The sequence below is a fragment of the Mauremys mutica genome, chromosome 12, assembly GCF_020497125.1.
Source record: "Mauremys mutica isolate MM-2020 ecotype Southern chromosome 12, ASM2049712v1, whole genome shotgun sequence".
Lineage (NCBI taxonomy): Eukaryota > Metazoa > Chordata > Testudines > Geoemydidae > Mauremys > Mauremys mutica.
In genome coordinates, this window is record NC_059083.1 from 4622670 (window position 1) to 4648554 (window position 25885).

A 25885-nucleotide genomic window follows, 5' to 3' on the forward strand; every position below is an offset into this window, starting at 1 on the left:
CAGACTTTATCCTTTCCCACGTAGGAGAGGGAACGAGAGACAAGAACAGAGAGAGAGAGACCCTGAGACAAGGTCACCTACTAACCGGGCTTGGAGGGATTCCAAGGGGGACCCAAAATCTCCCCGATTCCTCTCCCCTCTTTTAGGGATCGGCCGACGGGCTCCACTCTGGCCCCACATCCGCCATTATCCTCAAGAGACGTGTCGGTTTCTAAATGGCGCCGGAGCCTTTTCCTGCTCGGCACAGACTCTGAGCTCAGGGTAGAGCTGCCCTTCGCCCGCAGCTGGGCTGGGCTGGGCGGGGAGAGACACACGGTGGAGGACTAAGGGCCTTTCGTCTGCCCCGATACACCCCCCTGCGGACTTTATTCCAGGTGGAGGGGAAAGAGATAAAGAAATAACTGGGAGAAGAGATACACCCCATGGGAGCCCGGCCCAGCAGTCCTGGATTTCCCTTGCTGATGTGTCCCAGTTCAGACGCTGGCTCCAGCCCCTGCCGCCCAGCTGGGATTAGCTGTTGTTAATTATCATGTACCCCTTGCACCCACCATCACTCTGCCCGCACAGCTCGTTAGCTTAGGTGAAGGTTGATAAATGCCATTCACAGCTACGCTAAACCCTCCCACCCCTCCCGAACATGAGACATCTCCGCGGCCGTGGCGAGCCCCCAGGGGCCGGTCCCTGCCCAGCTCACCCTCCAGCCGGAGATCCCGGCGCAGAGCGGGGTTTTATAGCAGTGCTGCTCCTCCAGCTTGTGGCCATCCGGGGGCTGTGCTCCTGCAGCTTCCCCCATCACCTGCTTCTTGCAATGCACAGCGGCCTGCCCACCCCGCCCTGAGCGTCCCTGCAGAGCTGGGGAGGAGGGGAAGCAGGGACCCATGGCCGGGATTCTCTGAGCAGTGGGGGAGAACCAGACTCAGATGGGCCCGGGGTGCTGGGAGAGGGGTGCAGAAGAACCAGGCCGGGGTATTGTTGTCAAGGTCCAAATTTCTTGGTCACGTTATAGCCCAGGTCCAGACTCCACAGAAACGTTTCCCACATGATGCTGTTCATAAGTAAATAAAAAGATTTCGTGCTCCCTTCAATAGTGTCTGGCGGTCTGGATTTGGCTTGCGGTGCCCCTATTGACTGCCCCAGAACATGGCGGCGTGAGGAAGAGTTGTGGGATGAAAGAGAAGAGGCCACGTAATCGACTGGGTCAGGTTTCAGAGCGGTCGCTGTGTTAGTCTGTATCAGCAAAAACAGCGCGGAGTCCTTGTGGCACCTTAGAGACCAACACGTTTATTGGGCAGAAGCTTTCATGGGCTAAAACCCCCTTCATTGGCTGCAGGGAGTGACACATAGAGTAAGCTGGAAGAGCTGCTGAAGGGGAGCAGAGGACTCCAGTCCTGGGCTCTGATTGGGGGAACCCTGGGGGGCCCGACGCGTCCCCAGTCTCTGTGCGCCCCAAGCCAAGGGGCAGGATGTTGTCTGTGCAGCTGGGTCCTCCCTGCCCAGCTCTGCTTCCCCTGTGACACCTGCCCCTGATCTCCTGGGAACCTCTCCCACCTGGCGCCTGGTTTGCCCTCTGATCTGTCCCCCGCTCCCCTCCCCGCAGCCCCTTCAGCCAGGCCTCTCCCCCCAGTTGAGGGGTCTCTCCCTGGCCCTCGGCTGGGTCCATCTCCCACAAGGCAGCTCCCTCCTTCCTTGGTGGGACCCCCCCCCACTCCACACAGAGTTGGCCTCCTAGGAGCAGAGACCCAGCCTAGAGCCTCCCACAGACCTGCACAGCCATAGAGCTACAGGGGGAGCGTCACCCCCCCTTCAGCCCAATCTGCGTAGGAGGGAGGCGGGCAGCTGAGTCCTCCAGGCCATACAGATCAGGGGGGTGGGGGCTAGAGGAGCCTGTTTCATGGGCACAGACAGGGCACCTCAGGGACACAGCGTGAGCCGCGCACTAGAACCAACAGCACCGAAGAACGGGCGGATTCTCTCCCCGGCAAAAGAGGCCGGCGGGAAAGTGACGATCGGGTCCCAGGTACCAGCATCGAAAATCGACACCTGCCCCCGTTCATAGTCCAGATACACCCGGATCCTGCGGGGTGCTGAGCTCGGGGGGAAGGGGATGCTCTGTGCAGGGGACATGTGAGCCCAGTACTGATCCTCCCTGCTCTCCACAGCCCAGATCCCCCGCTCAGGGTAAAAGCTGATCCGTCCTTTCCTGCTCACAGACTCCCTGGCCACCCCCACATCACAGACTCCCCTCCCCACCTCCACCTCCACCTCCCAGTAGTGTCGGCCGGAGGTGAATCCCTCACAGCCCAGCACACAGGGCGCAGGGTCAAATCTCTCAGGGTTGTCGGGCAGGTGCTGCCTTGTGCATCCCAATCTCACACTTTTCCGATCCGCAGACACGATGAGTTGGGGATGGGCCGTGTGTGGATCCAGAGTCACGTTCGCTGCAGAGAGAGAATCAGAGCGTGAGGGGCAGAGCTCAGCCCTGGGGCAGGGTCTGATCGTGTCAGTGACAGAACCTGCCCCAGATGGGGAGTGAACCAGGCAACCTCCCCCCTCCTGGATTTACCCAGCTCTGCACGGGGAGCAGCGCTGAGATCTCAGCCCTGGGCCGGGGGGATTCACACCCTGACAGAGCCAGTTCAGGGACAGAGCGAAAGGATCAGCTCGGCCGAGCCAGGCCCCAGACCCCGAGTCTGAGTCTCAGTGATTCCATCCTTGTGCTGGGGGGGAGACGAGGGGGGTCAGAGGGAGCTGGTTTTAAGCCACCTTTGTCCTTCCTTCAGTCTGCCTGGCCCCTCGCTCCAGGGGCCTCAGGGCTGCGAAGCAGAGAGCAGCCAGAGTGTGATGCCTCCTGTCTGTGCCCCCAGCAGAGCCGTCCCCTGGGGAGGGTGAATCGGGGCGACCGCACCGGGCCCTGCGCTTTGGGGGGCCCCGCGGGCTGGTGCGATTGGCTGGCGCGGTCGTTCCCAGAAGAGACGAATCCGTCACTTCCGCCCCGCACCCCCCTAGGGCCGGCCCTGGCCCCCAGCATGGCCCCAGCCCACGGCTACAATAACGGCTGGGGGCAGAGTTGCTGTGGAGCCCCTGTGCCAACTTCACACGGACGGGGGGGGGGCTCCCTTGCACCGGAGCTATTTTCTGGGGACTGTTTCCAGGCACATCAAGGCCCCTTTGCTCTGACAGAGCAGCACGAACGGGCCTGACAGTCAGGCCCTGGAACCTTTCCCCACCTGCACCCATCGGCGGCAGTTTTGTATAATTTTTGGTGGTGCCCAAAATGGTGGTGCCTCCCCCCCACTCCCACCCTGTAAGCTGATATATATATATTATTAAATAGTGTAAACATGGACTGGAAGCCGTAAGCATTTAAGTTTCTCCTTATTGCACAATATCACTATCAGAAAAATCCATTGTTGATTATTAGTGGTCCTACAAATCAAGAATTTGTTGCTGGGATAAAATGAAGCTACAACGCGTCGGCGCCACAAGATTACAAGCGTCAATTAAAAGTGGAAAGTCAGAAGCAGCTTCAATATACGGTATTATATTTTGTGGGAATGTTCTTAATGTTTTTTCTGAATACTGTGTGGGTGCCTCAGCTTCCCCTGCAAGGTGCCAACTGAAGGTGTTGGGGACAAAGAGATCAGGGGGCCTCCTTGTCCAGAAGAGACACAAAGGCCAGACGAGGGAGTGTCAGTTTGGAGCTGGCTGGGGAAATGGGGAGAGGCCCAGAACTTGGGTCTGGGCTCCCCACCCCCCAAGATGGACCTGACTGAGGGGTCCTGTTTTCTGTACCTACAAGCTCTGTTTTAGACTGTGATCCTGTCGTCTAATAAACCTTCTGTTTTACTGGCTGGCTGAGAGTCACATCTGACTGCGGAGTTGGGGTGCAGGGACCTCTGGTTGCCCCAGGACCTGCCTGGGCAGACTCGCTGCGGAAAGCGCACGGTGAGGAAGGGCTGAATGCTCTGAGGTCAGACCCTGGAAGGTGTAAGCTTCTTGCCCTGGAGATAGTATGCTCCGAGAGAGGAGGCTCCCCCAGAGTCCTGACTGGCTTTGAAGGAGTGGTTCCAGAGCATCCCAGCATCCCCTTCCACACCGTGCGCTTCCCGGAAGTCCGCACAGGCACTGACACTCCCTCCTCTGGCCTTTGTCTCTTTTCCAGGCATTAGGAGGCCACCTGATCTCTTTGTTCTCCAACACCTTCAGTTGGCACCTTGCAGGAGAGCATCACACTGGCCCTCTAGGGCTCTACAACAATCACACCCCCTTTTCCCACCATCTAGATCGTTAAGAAATGCACAGGGGAAACTGAGGCATCACACAGTATTCAGAGAAAACATTAAGAACATTCCCACTCGTAACACCTGTATACAACTAGTTATATACTTTAAAGGGTGTAAAATAATCAAGTATTGTGCTAAACACAATTATACCAGTTAGTAGGGGAAGCAAAAGTGGATGGCAACCTGGGAGGCAGTGACCATGAGATGGTCGAGTTCAGGATCCTGACACAAAGAAGAAAGGAGAGCAGCAGAATACAGACCCTGAACTTCAGAAAAGCAGACTGACTCCCTCAGGGAACTGATGGGCAGGATCTCCTGGGAGAATAACATGAGGGGGAAAAGAGTCCAGGAGAGCTGGCTGTATTTTAAAGAATCCTTATTGAGGTTGCAGGAAAAAAACATCCCGATGTGTAGAAAGAATTGTAAATATGGCAGGTGACCAGCTTGGCTTAACTGTGAAATACTTGCTGATCTTAAACACAAAAAAGAAGCTTACAAGAAGTGGAAGATTGGACAAATGACCAGGGAGGAATATAAAAATATTGCTCAGGCATGCAGGAGTGAAATCAGGAAGGCCAAGTCACACTTGGAGTTGCAGCTAGCAAGAGATGTTAAGAGTAACAAGAAGGGTTTCTTCAGGTATGTTAGCAACAAGAAGAAAGTCAAGGAAAGTGTGGACCCCCTTACTGAATGAGGGAGGCAACCTAGTGACAGAGGATGTGGAAAAACCTAATATACTCAATGAATTTTTTGCCTCTGTCTTCACAAACAAAGTCAGCTCCCAGACTGCTGCACTGGGCAGCACAGTATGGGGAGAAGGTGACCAGCTCTCTGTGGAGAAAGAAGTGTTTTGGGACTATTTAGAAAAACTAGACGAGCACAAGTCCATGGGGCCGGATGCGCTGCATCCGAGGGTGCTGAGGGAGTTGGCGGATGTGATTGCAGAGCCATTGGCCATTATCTTTGAAAACTCATGGCGAACGGGGGAGGTCCCGGATGACTGGAAAAAGGCTACTGTAGTGCCCATCTTTAAAAAAGGGAAGGAGGAGGATCCGGGTTACTACAGGCCAGTCAGTCTCACCTCTGTCCCTGGAAAAATCATGGAGCAGGTCCTCAAGGAATCAATTCTGAAGCACTTAGAGGAGAGGAAAGTGATCAGGAACAGTCAGCATGGATTCACCAAGGGCAAGTCATGCCTGACTAACCTAACTGCCTTCTATGAGGAGAAAATCATAGAATCTCAGGTTTGGAAGGGACCTCAGAAGGCCATCTAGTCCAACCCCCTGCTCAAAGCAGGACCAATCCCCAAAAGACCCCCTCAAGGATTGAACTCCTAACCCTGGGTTTAGCAGGCCAATGCTCAAACCACTGATCTATCCCTCCCATCGACTGGCTTTGTGGATGAGGGGAAAGCAGTGGATGTGTTATTCCTTGACTTTAGCAAAGCTTTTGATACGGTCTCCCACAGTATTCTTGACCGCAAGTTAAAGAAGTATGGGCTGGATGAATGGACTATAAGGTGGATGGAAAACTGGCTAGATGGTCGGGCTCAACGGGTAGTGATCAATGGCTCCATGTCTAGTTGGCAGCCGGTATCAAGTGGAGTGCCCCAAGGGTCGGTCCTGGGGCCGGTTTTGTTCAATATCTTCATTAATGATCTGGAGGATGGTGTGGACTGCACTCTCAGCAAGTTTGCAGATGACACTAAACTGGGAGGAGTGGTAGATACGCTGGAGGGTAGGGATAGGATACAGAGGGACCTAGACAAATTAGAGGATGGGGCCAAAAGAAATCTGATGAGGTTCAACAAGGACAAGTGCAGAGTCCTGCCCTTAGGACGGAAGAATCCCATTCACTGTTACAGACTAGGGACCGAATGGCTGGGCAGCAGTTCTGCAGAAAAGGACCTAGGGGTTACAGTGGACGAGAAGCTGGATATGAGTCAGCAGTGTGCCCTTGTTGCCAAGAAGGCTAATGGCATTTTGGGCTGTATAAGTAGGGGCATTGCCAGCAGATCGAGGGATGTGATCATCCTCCTCTATTCGACATTGGTGAGGCCTCATCTGGATACTGTGTCCAGTTTTGGGCCCCACATTACAAGAAGGATGTGGAAAAATTGGAAAGAGTCCAGTGGAGGGCAACAAAAATGATTAGGGGGCTGGAGCACATGACTTATGAGGAGAGGCTGAGGGAACTGGGATTGTTTAGTCTGCAGAAGAGAAGAGTGAGGGGGGATTTGATAGCTGCTTTCAACTACCTGAAAGGAGGTTTCAAAGAGGATGGATCTAGACTGTTCTCAGTGGTAGCAGATGGCAGAACAAGGAGCAATGGTCTCAAGTTGCAGTGGGGGAGATTTAGGTTGGATATTAGGAAAAACTTTTTCACTAGGAGGGTGGTGAAGCACTGGAATGGGTTCCCTAGGGAGGGGGTGGAATCTCCTTCCTTAGAGGTTTTTAAGGCCCGGCTTGACAAAGCCCTGGCTGGGATGATTTAGTTGGGTTTGGTCCTGCTTTGAGCAGGGGGTTGGACTAGATACCTGCTGAGGTCCCTTCCAACCCTGAGATTCTATGATACTCTAAACTGACCACCAAATTTAAGTTGCGTGTTTTTCTCCTCAGGTGAGGACTCTGGGATGGGGCTGGGAATGAGGGGTTCACAGTGCAGGAGGGTGCTCAGGGCTGGGGCTCAGGGTTGGGGTGCTGGGGGCACGGGCTCTGGGGTAGGGCAGGGCTGGGGATAAGGAACTTGGGGTGCAGACAGGCTGCCCCAGGGCTAGGGCCAGAGAGGACTCCCCTCCACCCTCCCTGGCAGCAGCAAGCTCCAGGGGAGGGACCCCTCCTTTTCCCCCCGCCCCGTGATCACTGCACATGCTCCTAGGGCCCCTCTCAAGTCCAGAAAGCCCACTCGCCTCCCCTGTGGTGGGTACCGGGGGATGGGGAGGTTGCCATCACGTGTGGCCTCCCCTGCTGCTGCCCCTCACCATAGCCTCACTGGGGATGGGGCTGCCCCTTGCCCAGCGTGGGGCAGGAGTGGGGACTGCAGGGTGGTGTCTGGGGGGGGGGGCAGGGTGTCACAAAATTCACCCCAGCCCCAGCAGCTCAGGTCTAGGAAGCTCCCCTCCCCAGTGGTGTAGCCAGGTTCTAACATCAGGGGGAGCGAACACGTAAAAAAAGGTGCCACCCGACATCTCCAATTACTAATCAGGTAGTAGGGTTTACAGTGCTATAACAAGAGATTATGCTATGACCATTATCCAGTCACCTTGCCAGGGCCGGCTCCAGACCCAAGCATGCGCTTGGGGCGGCATTTTGTCGCCAGGGCGGCAGCCGGCTCCGGCGGACCTTCCGCAGTCATGCCTGCAAGAGGTCTCCCGGAGCCGTGGGACCGGCGACCGCCAGAGCGCCCCCCGCGGCGCGCCGCCCTGCTTGGGGCGGTGGGATTCCTAGAGCCACCCCTGCAGCTTGCACACTGCTATTTTGAATTAGTGATAATTCACAGAGAGAGAAAGAAGGAAGCTGAATTTAGAGAACAATTATTGACCAGATTCCTGGTTATCCACCAGCCACTTTGCTCCAGTCCATAGCACAAAGCACCGTAAACGCAGTAGAATCTGGCGGCCACACGCAAAACCCGGAGCCCAGTGCTGGCTGCCTGGAAAGGTGCCGATTTTGGAAAATGTGCTCAGAGGGGAGCGTCCGCTTCCCCCTTCCCCCCCACTACGCTACTGGGTGGGGGGCATGCTCCAGGGCGCGGGGGGATGGCATGGGCCGGTGCCCACTCCAGGCAGGGCCAGGGGAGAAATCCAGTTCCAGATATTGGTGGAGCACAGCCCCCAGCCCTCAATATTCCTGGTGCTCCAGCACCTGGAGCCCATATAACCTGCCATCTATGCCTGCACCCACCTCTCCCCACAGACGTGATCAGAGACCCTGGCAGCACAGGAGGCTCCCAGCAGATCACAGGGCCCAACAATCAGGACATTTTAAAGGATCCTGTTGTGGGTTTTAGCTCAGTCTCCTGATGTTTGAACCCCCCTGGCCCCTCCCCAGGGCTGCGCATGTGACAGTCAGTGCTGCCCACTCTCCCACATGTCCTGGAGAAGGGGATTTTGGCTCCTGCTGCAGGAGCTCTCACCCCCCATCTGCCCATCTCCTGCCCAGCAATTAATTCTGTCCCCAGCCCCCATCAGCTCTGTCCCCATCCGACCCCCTCAATTCAGTGCCCCAGCCCCATCATCACCCCCCATCAGTTTAGCACCCCGACCCCACCACCCTCAGTTCACCCTCCCAGCACTCACCCTCTGCTCAGACCCCACCAGCAATACACCCCCCCAGCCCATCAGCCCCCCAATCACTTCAGGCCCCCTGCAGCCCCCAGGCCATAATAAAGCCTCCCTGCCCCACCTCTGCTCCTCCTGGGGCTCTTCACCCTGCCTAGGCCTGGGGGCTACAGTGGGGGCCCCTCTCCCACTTTCCAGGCTGGCAGGGGAGCAGCCGCACTGGGGTGGTGACAGCGGGAGCCCCAGCCGCGCCCAGGACACTGACAGGATTTCTAAGTAAAATTCAGCCTCATTTTTAGAACTCTCAAATGTCGGGATTTTTTTTCATCCACAGCTCTATGGTGAGATCATGAGCGAGGCTTAATTTTACTCAGAAATTGCATCTCTCTCAGTTAATTTGTGCGAGTTGGCCTGTCTGCAAACAGGTGACGTCTACCGAACCCCTTCTGACATTTTTAACATTTTTTCTTTTAACTTATAAAGTAGAGAGAAAACAGAAATGTCTATTTTTGTATGTTGGATTTTCCCATTCTTCACTGTACCACTTGTGCATTTGCTAATACTAATAATATGGCCAGGGGATGTGATGTATGCGCATAAAGAGTTCTGAGAACGAGGTGAGATGTTCCTCTCTGACTTGCCAAAAGGCTCATTTTTAAACTCTTAGCTCTCTATGGAGATACACTGCTCGCCCCCTCTCCCGTACCCCAGCCCACCTGGGTAACCCAACCGCTAGTTACAAATTCTAAATTCTAAGAGAGAAAAGAATCAACTTTTCTGTTTTTAGGAAAGATCTGGGCAGCCACCAGGAATATGTTGCTCAGCTCCTGTCAAATGCAAAATTGAAACAAAACCTGAACTATGGCGCTGCCAATGAGCCCCCATAATTCACAGGAAACTTTTCACTCCCTGTAGTAGGGTGGTCACCCGCTCCTGCCCTGAGGGGCTTAAACCACCCAGGAGAGGGCTGTGGCTGGGGGTGAGCAGCTCCGAGGCTGATTGAGGAAGTGGGCACAGCTGGCCCTTATAAAAGGGCTGTGAGCCAGGCAGTCAGTCAGGGAGTCTCCTCTAGCTGTGGAGGGAGACGGGCCTGGCTGCTTGGGAGCATACCAGGGTACTTGATGTGGGAAGACCCAGAAACTGTGGGTGTACTGCCAGGGGCAGCCCCCAAGAGAAAGGGGCACCAGGGTCTGGGAGGGACATGGGGGCCAGCGACAGGTGAGACACTGGCCGGCAGAGGGCTCTCTGGAAGCTGGTGAGCTAATTCCCTGGACAGTCAGCAGGAGGCGCTGTGGAGGTGAGCACTGCATCGTTACACTCCCCTTTGAGATGAGAAATTTACCTTTGTCCAACCGCTGTCTGGATGAGAGTGAGTCTAGAGGAAGAAATGGGGGAAAAAGACGAAATGTCAGGTTGTCGTGTTTAGGGATCTATTCACATTGTTAATGTTCTAACACAAAAGCAAAATGAAAAGAAAACGAACTTTATGAAGTTCTAGTGAAGGAGGTTAAGTGCAATTCAGACCAGTACAAACCATTCCACACGTCACTAAATAACCCCAAACATTAAAAACTAAGGACACGACCTAAGGTGACATGACAGACCAGAGATGTTTTACCAGCAATTACACACCTGTGGCTGGCCCATGACAGCGGACTTGGGCTGCGGGACCCTGTGACGGGAGAGGGTCGCAGAGCCCAGGCTCCAGCCCGACCCCGAACCTCCTGAGCCGGAGTCAGCAGACACGGGCCAGACACAGGTGTTTAATTGCTGTGTAGACAAACCCGCCCCCACTCCCAGAACCACGGCCCCGTCTTGGCCCCAGCTCTGGGGAGAGGGGGCAGAGACGGGGGTAAAGGGGGGTGCCAGGTAAAATGTTTGGGGGCCACTGGCTTTCAGCACCCCCCACTGTAAAAATTCTTCCAGCGCCACTGCCTCTGCACCCTCTGTGGGGCTGGAGCTGCGAGCGCTGGCTCAGCCGGCTAAGGGGGAAGCCCCGAGCCTCCAGGCCCCCTCTGTGTCCCCCCGTGGGTGTGTGGCCCATGACTGATTTTTTTCTGTGGGTCAATGGCCCGTGATAGAAAAAGGTTCCCCAGCCCTGCTCTGAAGCAAGAGAGGGACTGTGGTGACACCGGAGGCCTTGCAGACAAACAATCCAAACAAACATGCTTCAGAAACAGTGAATTCAGCAGGAAGCTCCAGCTCAGGTTAACGTTCCAGGGCCGCCCAGGGGGGTGGGGGGGGGCAAGTGGGGCAATTTGCCCCAGGCCCTGGGCCCTGCAGGGGCCCCCACGAGAGTTTTTCGGGACCCCTAGAGCAGGGTCCTTCACTTGCTCCGGGGGCCCCGGAAAACTCTCGCGGGGCCCAGGCCCCCGGAGCTTCTTCGCTCCCGGTCTTCGCTGGCCGGGGGTCCTTCCTCTCCGGGACAGAAGGACCCCCCGCCGCCGAATTACCGCCGAAGCGGGACCCGCTGCCGGAGTGCAGCTGGGTCTTCGGCGGTAATTCGGCGGCGGGAGGGGGGTCCTTCCGTTCCGGGATCCGCCGCCGAAGTGCCCCGAAGGCCCCCGGTGGGGGCTGCACTTCGGCGGTGGGTCCCGCTTCGGCGGTAATTCGGCGGCGGGGGGACCCTGAAGGGAAGGACCCCCTGCCGACGACTTACCGCCGAAGCGGGGCCCCCCGCCGACGACTTACCGCCGAAGCGGGGCCCGCCGCCGCCAAAGACCCCGGGCCCCTGGAATCCTCTGGGCGGCCTTGTAATGTTCACAGCTGCTAGGAAAGGAAAACCCCCAGGGAGTCCAAATGCAGGCCCCTAACCCAGTGTGTGTGGGCTGTACTGAGAGCTGGGTAGGGAATTCATAGCTTCCAAATGATTAGCTGGCGATCTCCATCCACAATCATTGTCCCGAAGAGATTTCCCCAGCTCTGTCAGTTATCAGTGTAACATAGGTGAGAAAATTCCCCGGGTGACTGGTTATTACCTTTGAATTTCTTCACTATGGTCTCCAGAGATGCATTTCTTTGAGAAGATTCCCAGAGTCTCCATTTCAGGTCAGAAGAAAAGGCCCCTGGGTTCTGAAACTTCTCCCTCTCGCATCTGAAGAACAACCCAGTGTTACTCGGTGTGGAGTTCGTTCATGTTTGTGTTTTACTAACATGTATTTTACTCTAGTGAATGGCTGTAGCTCAGCAGACCCTGGAGGTTAAATTCTCTATTGCCCCAGGAACAGGTCCAATCCCAGCTTGGACACTACAAGCTTCCCCTTCATTCTGGTGAGACCGATACTGGAAAACTGCATCCAGTTCTGGGGTCCCCATTTTAAAATGGACGTTGAAAAAGTGGAGCCGGTGCAGAGAAGACCCACAAATCTGATTTGAGGGCTGGTGAAAATGCCTCACACTGAGAGATCCCTGGTACTTGAGTGTGGGGTACAAACACCGTCATGGGGAGAACAGACTTGGCACTAAAGGGCTCCTCAGTTTAGCAAACAAAGGCAGAACAAGGACCAATGGCTGGAAGCTGAAGGCAGAGAAATGCCCATGGGAATCAGACAGACATTGTTAGCAGTGCGGGTGCATTAACCACTGGCAGAAACTGCCCAGGGAAGTGGTGGATTCTCCATCTCCTGACAGGGCACCAGAACACGGGGGCCGTGGCCCCATCACTTTGAAAAATGGGCGAGCTCTGCTCTCTGCCTTGGTACCTGCCTGAAAGGTGAGTGATGGGGGAGGGGGCGGAGAGGAGTGAGCAGGGGGTGGAGTCTTGGGGGAAGAGGTGGAGCAGTGGTTTGGGTGCCACTGGCCCCCCCACTTCTAGGCAGCCTAAAGGTAATAATTGGAGATATACCAATCTCCTAGAACTGGAAGGAACCTTGAAAGGTCATTGAGTCCAGCCCCCTGCCTTCACTAGCAGGACCAATTTTTGCCCCAGATTCCTAAGTGGCCTCCTCAAGGATTAAACTCACAACCCTGGATTTAGCAGGCCAATGCTCAAACCACTGAGCTATCCCTCCCCCGCAGCAGCCTCACGTGTTACTGTCTGAAACAATTAACAAACAGCTCATTGAATAGCCATCAGATGGCCCTGACTTTCCATCCCTACCGACCTGGGTGGAGTTTGGAGTCTATGACCTAGAAATGAAAAACTCATTCTCCATCCCCAGTCCCCTGAGGTCTCCATTCCACCAGCCACACTACAAATAACACCCCTGTCTGTAGGTCAATCACTCTTTTCTCAGGCTGCTCTATTCTGGAGTCTGGTCACAATGACAACAGCCCCGAGATGAGATTTAATGGAGGGAAATTGGGAACCAGCCCCACACTCTGCTCTGCTGGGCCGTGGGGAGCCAGGTCTCAGGTTTAAAATCCCTTCCCTGCCCTGGGAAGTGAAAGGGAGAGTGAGAAGGAGCCACCTACCTGCTCAAGGTGCCTTTGATGTCCTAGAGGGGAGAGAGAAAAGGAAATTCAGTCCCAGCTTTCACACTAAGGATCCCTCCTGCTCTGGAGGGGACTCACTTTGTCTTCATAGTTTGAGGTTCAAAGATAAATTATTGGTTATTTATTAACGCAAACCAAAACATTCAATGTGCAGCATTTGTTCTTTCGGAGAAGTGCTCTGACTGCAGGATGTGGGCCCAGGAAGTTTGTATAAGGAGGCACACAGGCTCTTTGTGTAGTGACATTTGCATAACCACCCGGCACATGGAATCAGAGGGCTCAGTCTTGCGATGTGCTGAACAAGGATCTTCCTAACACTCACAGGTGTGGGGAAGATCCCCTCCTGCAGACTCCAGTGGGGCCAGAGGGAGGGATGTCCCCATGTTGTGCTGCCCCCCTGCTGTAAACTCTCTCCCCACTCACCCACAAACACTCCGAAGGCCTGTCCTGTGGGCTTCTTGACATCCACAGGAAGGTGGGGCTGGGTGAGAACAGTGGGTGTGGGGTACAGAGTAACACAGGGCCAATCACTGTCCTGCACCCCAGGTTCAATGCAGGAAACCTGAGGAGTGAAGACTCCTGCCCACAGCAGATACTGGTCACAACAAATAATCTGAATCTAGATATCAGCTAGAGAAGTCCAGGATGCTACGTTTTATTTCTCGTCTTTTTTTCTTTTTCTGCTAGTTAGAGGCATTTTTTGAAAAATAAAATCATCAGAAGGTTTTTGGAATTCTAACGACTACTTACACTTTCAGGTTACCATAAGTAACGAACAGCTTCCCTGTCTAACTTCAGTTCTGGCAGAGAAAATGATCACAGCCTCAGACCCCATGTATCAATTTTAAGGCCAATATTTTCCCTTTTTGTGATATGTAGGAAAAGTGGCAAAATCAGGCTTTAAATGGAATTGTAGCTTCAATCGTAGCTATTTCCATAATTAAACAATGGTTCCATCTTTAATCTTTTGGTGTTAGTGTTTGGAACACAGGAAATGCCAGACTGGCTCAGACTGGACGTCCATCTAATCAGTATTCAGTCTCCAAAGGTGGACAGTGCCAGATACTTCAGAGGAAGGTGTCAGATAATCTGCCTCCCACATTCTCATCCTTCTCTCTAACAGTTAGCGATTGGCTGAAGCAATGAAGCATGAGGTTTAATGTCACTCTGCGTATTCTTGTTATCAGTATAAATATCTGATCACTTTTGAGTTTTGCTAAATGCTTGGTCTCAGCAACATCTGGTGGCAATGAGTTCCACAGTCTAATTACGTGATGTGTGAAAAAGCATTTATTGGATCAGTTTTGAATTTGTCACTTTCTAATTTTATTGAATTTCCCTTTGTTCTTGCATTATGAGACAGGGAGAACAGAGTTTGGAGTCTGTGATTTTTGGAGGAGTCTTCTCTCAGTAGAATTCAAAAGAAGAATTTATTTTCATTTAGGGCTCGATCCAATGCTCGTTGTACTCAAGAAGTATATTTCCATTGACTTTACTGGGCATTTTATCAAGCCCTTAAGGAAAAATAATGTACATTTTAGCAATACTGTATGTTCTGACCTTTTACTCCTACACGCCAAAAGTGAAGGGTTAGGAGACTTTCTTGCCCTGTGAAAGGTTCTGGGGTGTTTCTAACACCGTCTCACCTGCAGGAATTCCCTCACTGGCTGCTGGCACTTCTGCTCCATCTCGCTGATCAGGGAACTGAAAGAAGATATTTCCTCAGATAATTTGGCAACATACTCAGCCCTCCCCTTTTCAATTTCCTTATTCAGCTCTTCCAACTGGGCCAGCAGGAATTGCTCTTGTTCCTCCAAAAACTGGTGCAGTTGCTGAAATTCAGCCACAATCTTCTGCTTCTCAGTTTGTAGCTGTTTCTGAAATGACGAGATATGATCAGGAAAATCACAGGTCAAGGACAAGACTACGGAGTGAGTCATGGGACATTTTATAAACCTATGGGATATTTTATGCATTAGGCAGCATGACATTGCAACGCCACGGAATTTAACTTCTGATATTTTATGGAAAACATAGTCTATGCTCAGTAGACAGAAGATTTTCCAATAGATTTTCAAGAGTCCTAACAGGTGTTTAGAATATGAATTTTTCTTGCATGATTTGATAATCTGTGATCAGTGGCTTCTAGAGAACCACAGGAACCACAGCAGGTGTGGGATTCAGAGCTGACTGGCAAGGATTATTTTAGTAGAGGAAACAGTAGAACCCAAACTAAGAAGCGCTAGACTTGATCTGGGGAACACAAGCTGTCTACAAAATAGAGAGAGACAGAAAAGGGCATTTAAAAAAAAAGTACTACAATTTCAGCTCCATCATTTGGTCTCATGAGTTCTGAAAACAGTTTTGGATACATACAATTTGGCCCACCATAAATCTTGGATTTTAAGCCACAAGGGACCTTGAGCACAAATTGGGCTGCCAGGAAGACCCCTTTTTACACATGCAAATCTGAGTTTGCAGGTTGCTTAGGGATGAGTGCATGTGAACTGGACAGAAGCCCACCAATTCATGGTGTTTCTGGAGCACTCTCTGGCCCCGGATACTCTAGGAGCCAGGAAATCAGACCAGATCTGGACCCAGATCTTCTCCATGGCAATGTCTAGCAGCGATACCATTCCGGGCCTGTTCCAAAGCTCACTGAACTGACCCGGAGTCTCTCCAATGACGTCCTTGTGCTTTGTCTTAGGCACTAAGCGAACCTCCTCCTCTGGGGCAGCAGATTCCCAGAGCAGCTGCACTGATTGGCCAGCTGCGGTTCTCTCTGTTCAAAGTGCAGCTGGCCAAAAAACTGGGGATTGGGGGAATTTGCAAAAATAATTGAAATTTCAACGTTGTTTCCATTTCTCAGTTTTCAAAATGGAATTTCTTTTGATTTGTTTGAAAAATATGTTGAAATAACTTTTGAAACATGTCACATTTTTCTTTCTCCCTTTTCCCAACATGGAAGAAAATAATGTTCGTTTCCCCCCATTTTTCTTTTTAGTACGTCCTCTCTGTACCTCTTCAAAAGAGCTCCCAGTTTTGAAAAAGTGGTAAAAAGGAAAAGGAAAAACTAAGGGGAAAGAATGGGAAATTCTCCTGTCTGTGTGTTCCATTCTATGCATCCGAAGAAGTGAGCTATAGCTCACGAAAGCTCATACTAAAATAAATTTGTTAGTCTTTAAGGTGCCACAAGTACTCCTGTTCTTTTTGCGGATACAGACTAACACGGCTGCTACTCTGAAACCTATTCATTTTAGTGCGCTCAGTCGAAAAAAGGTCTAAAAGAGAAAGAAAGAGATAAAAAAAAATATGAACATTTTAAAAAATTTCAGCTTTTTAAAAGCAAAATGAAAATTTCAGTTTGAAATGACACAAAAATGTTTGTTTCATTTTGAAATTTCCTGTCAAAAAATTGAAACATTTGTTGCAAGTGACTTTTTCCCATGAAAAAAGTTGTTTTCTACTAAACCCCTTTTATCTACAGGAAGCGTTTTTTGGTTGAAACTTTTCAACCAGCTTTAGTTGAAAGACTAAAGGAGAAACTACTGTTAAGTAAACAAATTACACTCGAATTAGCAGAGTTTTAATCATCCAAATATTGTCACTTTCTTTAATGCAGCATTTTCCTGCTGACTCTCAATTAAAGCAGAACAGTTTTTCTTTACAATGAGAAGAAAGAAGTGATCATCATGGGTGAGAACGTGTTACTCACTATTCCTCTGATGACTCTCAGACTAAGCAATGGATTGATAATGTCCCTGTGCACATCTGCTTCTGAGTAAGAACGGCACCTACCAGCAGTTCATGGCTTTTATTTTCCCCACTCAATTTAAATGTCAGCATCTCTTCGCTCTCTTTCTTCAAACTCTCCAAACGGCTCCGAATTTGTTTCTAATTAAAGAAAAACTGGTTTAGTTTTGGTTGTTTTTGGAGGATTTCCCCTCATTTCTTTATATTTGCAAGAATATCAAATACATAATAAAATGGTGGGTGCTCTAACCACATGACTATACAGTCAGTCTCACGCTTGTGGTCTCTCTCTGGCCCAAATGACTCTTTATTCCCAGTGCAATAGCTTCTACAGCGGGGAGGGAGGGAGCCCCACACCACAATACCCATGGGTAGGGCACTCCCCTGAGAAATGGCAGATCCCTGTTTGAATCTCTTCTCTTCATCAGGTGGAGTTGGGACTTGAACCAATGTTTCCTATTTCCCAGGTGGGTACCCTAACCCCTGGGCTAAAAGTTAGGAAGGAGGCTGCCTCTGTATGTACCAGCTTGTGGGGTCTGGTCTGTCTTCCTCCAGACTGTGAATCCTCTAGGGCTTAGGTGGGAAATAGGCGTCTGGATGCCTAGCGGGAGGCACGACTGCAGTGTGCGTGTCCAGAAATATAGGGATGGTGTAAAAGCTGGAATGAGCCAAAACAACATTTTAGTCACTAAAATTGTTGCAGAAACCATCAGGTGCTTTTACAGACAGTTAAGTACAATATTTTAGTGATGAGAACAGACTCATAACACATTGTGCTCCTGGGGGAATTCAGTGCTGCTGCGCAATGCAGGATTTTGCAGAAATTAATGTTGGGCACCGAAAATTTCCTTTTCCCCCCCAGAAATGGGCTGCCGAGATGTTGGCCACCACTAGGAGCTGCTGGACTTGGCAGAGCCCAGATCTCAAACAGAGACAATCCCAGGGGGAGGGAACAGGAGTGTTCCCAGCAGCTGCTGCGGTTGCCAGCCCGCCCCGAGGGCAGGAAGGGGGCAGCAGCGAGCAGGAAACTCCGGGACCCAGCATGAGGCTGTTTCTCCTTCTGGGTCCCTGGGCTCTGGAGAGGTCGGGTCTGTGAGTGTCTGCGCTGCCCTGGGGGGAACCTCGCAGCTGGGCTCTGGGGGAGACGGGCTGTGAGTGTGTGGGCCGGGGAGGGCTCCACAGCTGGGCTCTGGGGTCGGAAGAGGCAGAGAAGCAGGAACTGGGTTGTTGTTGGGGTTTCTTTAACTCTCTACCCCGGGGAAAAAATTGTGTGTGTGTCTGTATTGTTACAGACAGACTTGCTGACAGGTATTTTGAAATAAATTACGAAAATAATTAAAACTGGTGTGATTGTTTAGTGTTATTTTGACAAATAAAATTTGCAGAATTTTAAAATATTGTGCACAGAATTTTAAATGTTTTGGTGCAGAATTCCCCCAGGAGTAACATTCTCATTAACTCATTTTGGCTCAAAACCATATTTTAAACCCCAAAAGACCTTGAGGACAATATTTTACCACTGAGATCTGATTCCTAGCATGCTGTTATTAACCCGTTCCAGCCCAGAGCCAGTTTTTGAATGCTAATAGGAGCCAGGAATACAGTTCTGAAGTGGCAAAGGGACAACATTTATACATGTAGCTCATTCCCTTGAGGACAATAGTTTAGGAATAAGAACTGATTAGCAGCACACTTTTGTTAACCCATTCCAGCCCAGAGCCACTTTTTAACACCAATAGGGACCTGGAACAATCGGTTCTGAAGTTGCACAGGTGTAGGAAATTATTACATATTGTACATAGAGATGAGAATACATAATGCTAATGAGAGACCCAGGTAATTTATCTTTGATGGGGCATTCTGGGTAACAATTAGCTTTATTACTTAAGCTGCACAGGACACATGGTTCCGAAGAGACACAGGAATGGCATTTTGATAAATAAAATTGGTTCCAAAAAGAGCAGATACTGTGGCAGACACTTAAGAACAACATTTTAGTAACGAGAACAGACTAATCAAACATCGCTATTAAGCTGATCTGGCCCAGAACCTCTTTTTTAACCCCCAAACGGGTCCAGAACACACAGTTCTGAAGTGGCTCATGGGACCAGAATTGTTGGTGTCACTAGGCATGACTCTAGGTAACTCAGGAGGGTGGAAAACCATAAGTGTCAATAAAGCCTTCCTGTAGTAGGCCTAAATGAACTAAAGTCACTCCATGTCTGACCAAAGTGCTTCCATGTTTATGTTTGAACTTTAATCAACCTAACAAGCCAGTAACCGAGAATGGAATGTGTAGCAGCTAGTTATCAGTGCAACACTGATACCAGGAGGCAATAATAAGGCCTGCTTGCACCTGGCTAAGAGGAGGGGGGGAGGGCAGAATAACAAATCAGAGGGAGTAAAACAAAATAACCGGTCAAGAAAAAGCCACTAACGAGATGATTTGTTTGTTGCCAAGTATGACTTAACTGCTTAATGTAATTGGTACTTGCATGATGTATTTGCTATAGAAAAATAGACGGGAGGGGGAAGAAGGGGGGTAAGGGGGAGGAGTGTGGGGGGTAATGGGAATGCTTAGCTGAAATCATGTATAAGAAGGGAAAAACGGCTTGTATCTGTGTGCAGGATTTGAGATTGCTAGGTCTCCCTTGCACCTTATTTGGGCTCAAATAAATTTTGTCTGCTTCTCCACCTTGGTGTGTTTATTGGAGCGAAGCACACCGGGCAACGAACCACTGTTGCTGCCTCGAGCATTCTGTGCCGGCAACAGAATGATACGCATAACACAACTCACTGAGAACAACGCTATCAGGACCGTCCTTAGGATTTACGGGGCCCTGCGCAGCATTATTAAACGGGTGCCCCTCTGCTCCACTGACGGCGGTCCCCAGCCGGCGCTGCTGACCACAGTGTGTCGAGGGGGCACAGCCACCACCCCCGCGCCCGGACCCCCAGAACCTCCCCCCCGCCATTGCTGACACACACCGGCAGTAGCTCAAGACAGGCTTCACGCTGTCACATGGGGCTGCGTCTTGCCAGAGCCCACGGCCCTCCTGCAGCCCCTCGCCACTCCTGGCTCCCCACGGGCATTGTGACAGGAAGTACCAAGCAGTAACAACAACAACAATAATACGTGTGTGTGCGCGTGACAGTGTGTGTGTGAGTATGTGTGTGAGAGAAAGAGCCTCTGTGTGTGTGTGTGTGTGTTGGGGTACTGTGTGACAGTGTGTGTGTTGGGGAGTGTGAGACTGTGTCTGTGTGACAATCTGTGTTGGGGGACTGTGACTCGTGAGAGGCCGAGTGTATGTGGGTGTGAGAGTCAGTGTGTGTGTGTGTGTGTGTGTGTGTGTGTGTGTGTGTGTGTGTGTGTTAGGGAAGTGTGAGCGACAGTGAGCGCACTGGTACTTTAAGTCCCCCCCTCCTCACTCACGAGGAAGTTTCACTTCTCCTGTCCTGGCCCTGGTCCGGCCCCTGCCAGAGATGGAGCGGCGCAGGCAGGCAGGGTGCAGGGAGGGACTCTGCTGCAGGCAGCGGTGGGCTCCCCGGGGCTGGGGCGGCAGAACTGAGCCGGCTGAGGAACGAGTGAGGAAGGGGGCAGGGTTGGGGTTGGGGAGAAGCCCAACGGCCCAGCACAAGGGAAGGGGCGGAGAAGAGAGGAGCCAGCTACGGCCAGCGAGGGGAAATGGTGCCCCGAATTTTCCGGTGCCCTACGCAGCCGCGTGTGCCGCCTATGCCTAGGGACGGCCCTGAACGTCATCCCACGGAAATCCTTTTCTGAACCCACCTTCAAGTGCCAGTTAATGGCAAAAAATAGCTTTATTTTTTCTGAGGTGGCACAAGGGACCAAAATGATACACACACAGTGGTGTGCCAGCTGTAAATGCAAGCCTGCACTGCTTGCCCGACCGCCTGTGTATTGTCTGACTGGCCCCTGCAGGCTGGGTCCGACACGCGGGATGATTCCTCCAGCCCCGATGTACAACACTATTTTGTTCTTCTCACAGCAGGACCTCACACACAGTGCATGCGAGATCATGTTTACACCGCATGGAGGACGCCATTTTGGACTGCCTAAGGCATGTGAGTTGTTGCCTGGCTTGCTAAGCCTGTCACGGCCTGCGACTGTACACGTCATACAACTAACTGAGAACAACACTACAGGAAACCTTCGCTGAAGCCACCTTTAGGGGCCCGTTCCAAGCTCCATCCGGCTTTATAAAGAAAACTGCCCAGAACACTCGGTGCCGAAGAGACACAAGGAACAGAAATATGCCAGAAACATCTTAATAAATGAAATTGTTGAAAAAACAGTGGCTACTGTGGCAGACACTTCAGAACAATCTTTTATTAATGAGAACTGACTAGTTACACGCTGTTATTAACCCTTTCTAACTCAGAACCTTTTATTTGAACACAGAAAAGGACCTGGAAGAGACGGTTACTCACCTGTAGTAACTGTTGTTCTTCGAGATGTGTTGCTCCAATCCATTCCAGTTAGGTGTGCGCGCCGCGCGTGCACGGCTTCTCCGGAACTTTTTTTACCCTAGCTACTCCGGCGGGCCGGCTGGCGCCCCCTGGAGTGGCGCCGCTATGGCGCCGGTTATATACCCCAGCCGGCCCGTCCGCTCCTCAGTTCCTTCTTGCCGGCTACTCCGACAGTGGGGAAGGAGGGCGGGTCTGGAATGGATTGGAGCAACACATCTCGAAGAACAACAGTTACTACAGGTGAGTAACCGTCTCTTCTTCTTCGAGTGATTGCTCCAATGCATTCCAGTTAGGTGATTCCCAAGCCTTACCTAGGCGGTGGGGTCGGAGTGAGACGTGGCGGAGTGTAATACCGCAGAGCCGAAGGCTGCGTCGTCTCTAGACTGCTGCACCAACGCGTAGTGGGAGGCGAAGGTGTGGACCGAAGACCAGGTGGCCGCTCTGCAGATGTCCTGGATAGGGACATGGGCCAGGAAGGCGGTAGACGAGGCGTGCGCTCTCGTGGAGTGAGCGGTGAGGCGTCACGGCGTCACGTGAGCCAGCTCGTAGCATGTCCAGATGCATTGCGTTACCCAGGAGGAGATGCGCTGGGAAGAGACCGGCTCGCCTTTCATGCGATCGGCGACTGCTACGAAGAGCTGTGTGGAGTGCCGGAAGGGCTTCGTCCGCTCGATGTAAAAAGCAAGCGCTCGACGGACGTCGAGGGTGTGGAGCTGTTGTTCCCGAGGCGTGGTATGGGGCTTCGGGAAGAAGACCGGAAGAAAGATGTCTTGATTAAGGTGGAAAGCCGAGACCACCTTTGGCAGGAAGGCCGGGTGAGGACGAAGCTGCACCTTATCTGCGTGGAAGACGGTGTAGGGCGGGCCCACCGTCAACGCTCGGAGCTCCGATACTCGTCTTGCCGATGTTATGGCAACCAGGAAGGCCGTCTTCCAGGAGAGGTAAAGGAGAGAGCATGTGGCCATAGGCATAGACATGAGTCTGGCCAGGACGAGGTTCAAGTCCCAGGTCGGGGCAGGACGTCGAACCGGCGGGTATAAGCGGTCGAGGCCTTTCAGGAAGCGGGAGACCATCGGATTGGAAAAGACGGAGCGACTCTCCACCGATGGACGAAAGGCGGACACTGCTGCGAGGTGGACCCTCAAGGAGGAAACCGCCAAACCTTGCTCCTTAAGGTAGCAGAGGTAGTCCAGGATGGTAGGGACCGGTACCACGAATGGGTTGAGCCCCTGTTGGTCACACCAGAGTGCGAACCTCTTCCATTTCGCCAGGTAGGTGGAACGAGTGGAAGGCTTTCTGCTTTCCAACAGGACTTGCTGCACGGCCGCCGAACAATCCCTCTCTGCGTGGGTCAACCACGCAGGTACCAGGCTGTAAGATGGAGGGACTGCAGGTTCGGATGGTGGAGCCTGCCGAAGTCCTGCGTGATGAGGTCCGGCCATAACGGGAGCGGGATGGGATCCCGAACGGAGAGCTCGAGGAGCAGGGTGTACCAATGCTGCCTCGGCCAGGCCGGAGCCACGAGTATGACGGTGGCTCGATCCCTCCGAAGCTTCTGGAGCACTCTGTGTACGAGCGGGAACGGAGGGAAGGCATAGAGGAGGTGAGTCTCCCAGGGATACAGGAAGGCGTCCGACAGAGAGCCCGGCGAGTGACCCCGGAACGAGCAGAACTGGAGACACTTCCTGTTCGCCTTGGAGGCGAAGAGGTCGACCCGGGGAAACCCCCACCTCTGGAAGATCGTGTGTGCAACGTCGGGACGAAGGGACCACTCGTGGGAGAGAAACGACCTGCTGAGATGGTCGGCCAGCGTGTTCTGCACTCCCGGAAGAAAAGACGCTTCCAGGTGAATGGAGTGGGTCACGCAGAAGTCCCACAGGAGGATCGCTTCCTTGCAGAGGGGGGACGAGCGAGCTCCGCCCTGCTTGTTCACGTAGAACATTGCTGTTGTATTGTCCGTGAACACTGTCACACAGCGGCCGTGCAGGTTGGTCCGAAAGGTGTGACATGCAAAGCGGATCGCTCGGAGCTCGCGGACATTGATGTGGAGTGCGAGCTCGTGCGCTGACCAGAGGCCTTGAGTGTGAAGGTCCCCCAGGTGAGCCCCCCATCCGAGTGCAGAGGCGTCCGTGGTCAACGTTGCCGATGGCCGAGGAGGGTGGAACGGGACTCCGGCGCACACGACCTCCGGGTCGAGCCACCAGCGGAGGGAGTCGAGGGTCGTCCTGTTGACCGTGACCACCATGTCGATGGAGTCGCGACGCGGGCGGTACACCGTCGCGAGCCAGGACTGGAACGGACGGAGGTGGAGCCGCGCATACGCGGTGACATACGTACATGATGCCATGTGGCCTAGGAGGCGAAGGCATGCCCGCACCGTCGTAGTCGGGAAATTGACGAGGTCCCGGATGAGGGAGACCATTGTCTGGTGCCGAGCTCGAGGGAGAGAGGCTCTGGCCACCGTGGAGTCGAGGACCGCGCCGATGAATTCGACGCGCTGTGTCGGAATCAAAGTGGACTTGTCGCCTATATACAACGATGAAGAAGAGAGAAAGCTAGGGACGTGGAGAACTGTTTAGCACTCCACAGTTCCAACTGCCGTCACGGGCGGTAAGAAGGAACTGAGGAGCGGACGGGCCGGCTGGGGTATATAACCGGCGCCATAGCGGCGCCACTCCAGGGGGCGCCAGCCGGCCCGCCGGAGTAGCTAGGGTAAAAAAAGTTCCGGAGAAGCCGTGCACGCGCGGCGCGCACACCTAACTGGAATGCATTGGAGCAATCACTCGAAGAAGAACACACGGTTCCAAAAGCGCTCGGGGACCAAAGTGATTCACGTAATACAACTCGCTGAGACTAATGCACTAACGCAGAAAACCTCTTCCAAACCCAGCTGCAAGTGATGGTTTCAGGCAGTAAACAGCTGTATCAGTAAATCCGCCCAGAACACTCCGTTCCGAGGCAACACAGGGGACAAAAATGATACTCATGATACAACCGAGACTAATGCTGGGCTACAGAACACCCCGACAAACCACCTGTTCAACAAACAGCTTTATTAACAAAAGCACCCGCAGACTCCGCTCCGAAGTGGCTCACGGGACCCAAATAAATGGAAATGGCTGGAATGGCATTTTAATAAAAACAACTCAGTGGAAACAGTCAGACAATAATGGGAACGTTACTGTAGTCATGAGAGCTGATTAACAGCTGAGTGTCATTAACCCATTCCAGCCCAGAACCATTTTCAAACCAAGGAGGAGCCTGAACAGTCAGTTCTGAAGTGGCTCACACCATCCTGTCAACTGTTGGAAACGGGCCATCCTGATTATCACTACAAAAGTTTTTTTTCCCCTCCTGCTGATAATAGCCCACCCTAACTGATTAGTCTGTTAGAGCTGGTATGGCAACACCCAGTTGCTCATGTTCTCTGTGTATATATATCTTCCTACTGTATTTTCCACTGCATGCATCAGATGAAGTGGGTTTTAGCCCACGAAAGCTTATGCCCAAATAAATTTGTTAGTCTCTGAGGTGCCATAAGGACGCCTCGTTTTTTTTTAAACAATGTGTTATGTCTGTTCTCATTGCTAAAGTATTGATTGTAAGGGTGTCTAACCGTATCCGCTGGTTTTTGCCAAAATTTATTTTATTAAAATGCAGTTCCTGGCTGTTCCAGCTTTTACACCGTCCCGTGATTTCTTACCTTGTAATTCTCAGCAGCCTCCTCTATGAGAACCGCAGGGTGTCCTTTGTGATCTTGGGACAGATGGCAAACCACACAAATGAGTGTTTGATCCTTTTGGCAGAAGACTTTTAAATTCTCCTTGTGTTTTTCACACACAGTCTCAACGTCTGGTTCTTTTGTTAACTCCAGTGTAAGTTTTCTGGAAGCTTCTACAATATTCTTTAGCTGTCTGTTTGGTTTGAGGTTTCGCCGGGAGAAGGTTTCTCTGCACTCAGGACAGTGGAAGTCTGTACTCAATCCTTCCCAGCACTGAGTGATGCAGGCCTGGCAGAAATGGTGCCCACAAGCTAGAGACACTGGGTCTTTGAAATAATCTAGACACACTGAACAAGTCAGTTCAGCGAGGAGCAGTTGTGTTGGAGTCGCAGCAGCCATGGCTGCTTCTGCAGAGAAGAGAGGAATTTAGTTTCCTTTTATTGTTCTCAGAAATGGGCTGATTCTGAACTTTGCACATGAAGCAGGCGTTTCCTGTGTATTCGTTGTCTCATGTTACTCTTGGGAGGCTGGAACAGGGCCGGATTAACTTTTTGTGGGTGTGTGACGGTGCGATTCTGGCGGGACCCAACTGAAAGTGCCAAATCAGGACCAATTGCTTAAACAGGGCAGTCACAGCCCTAGGCTGGGGTTTTTCCACCTCTAAGGCAAACCAAACCAGCCAGACAAAAAGGACTTTGGTCTCACCCCACTGGCTAACCACAAGTCACACAAGCAATTTCCTTAGACACTCCAGTCTCCCAGCATCACCACCAGTGCACTCGTCCTGGGGATGAATGGTTATGAAAACCAACACCCCAATAAAAGAAAAAGGTTCCCTCGATCCCAAAGGACCAAGCCTCAGACCCAGGCCAATATACACATCAGATCTTACCCACAAATCACGCTGTTGCCAATCCTTTAGAATCT

At 52.1% G+C, this 25885-nt stretch overlaps 1 protein-coding gene across 1 annotated transcript; it reads right to left on the reverse strand.

Moving 5' to 3' along the window:
• Window positions 1-1810: 1810 nt before the first annotated feature.
• Window positions 1811-25358, reverse strand: LOC123345572 (zinc finger protein RFP-like). The gene is made up of 7 exons (XM_044982551.1): window positions 24941-25358; window positions 16795-16890; window positions 14643-14873; window positions 12976-12998; window positions 11541-11656; window positions 9905-9937; window positions 1811-2438 (listed from the first exon to the last, which is right to left on the reverse strand). The coding sequence occupies exons 1-7, from the start codon at window positions 25355-25357 to the stop codon at window positions 1912-1914; spliced, it is 1443 nt and encodes a 480-aa protein (XP_044838486.1). The 5' UTR covers window position 25358; the 3' UTR covers window positions 1811-1911.
• Window positions 25359-25885: the final 527 nt, after the last annotated feature.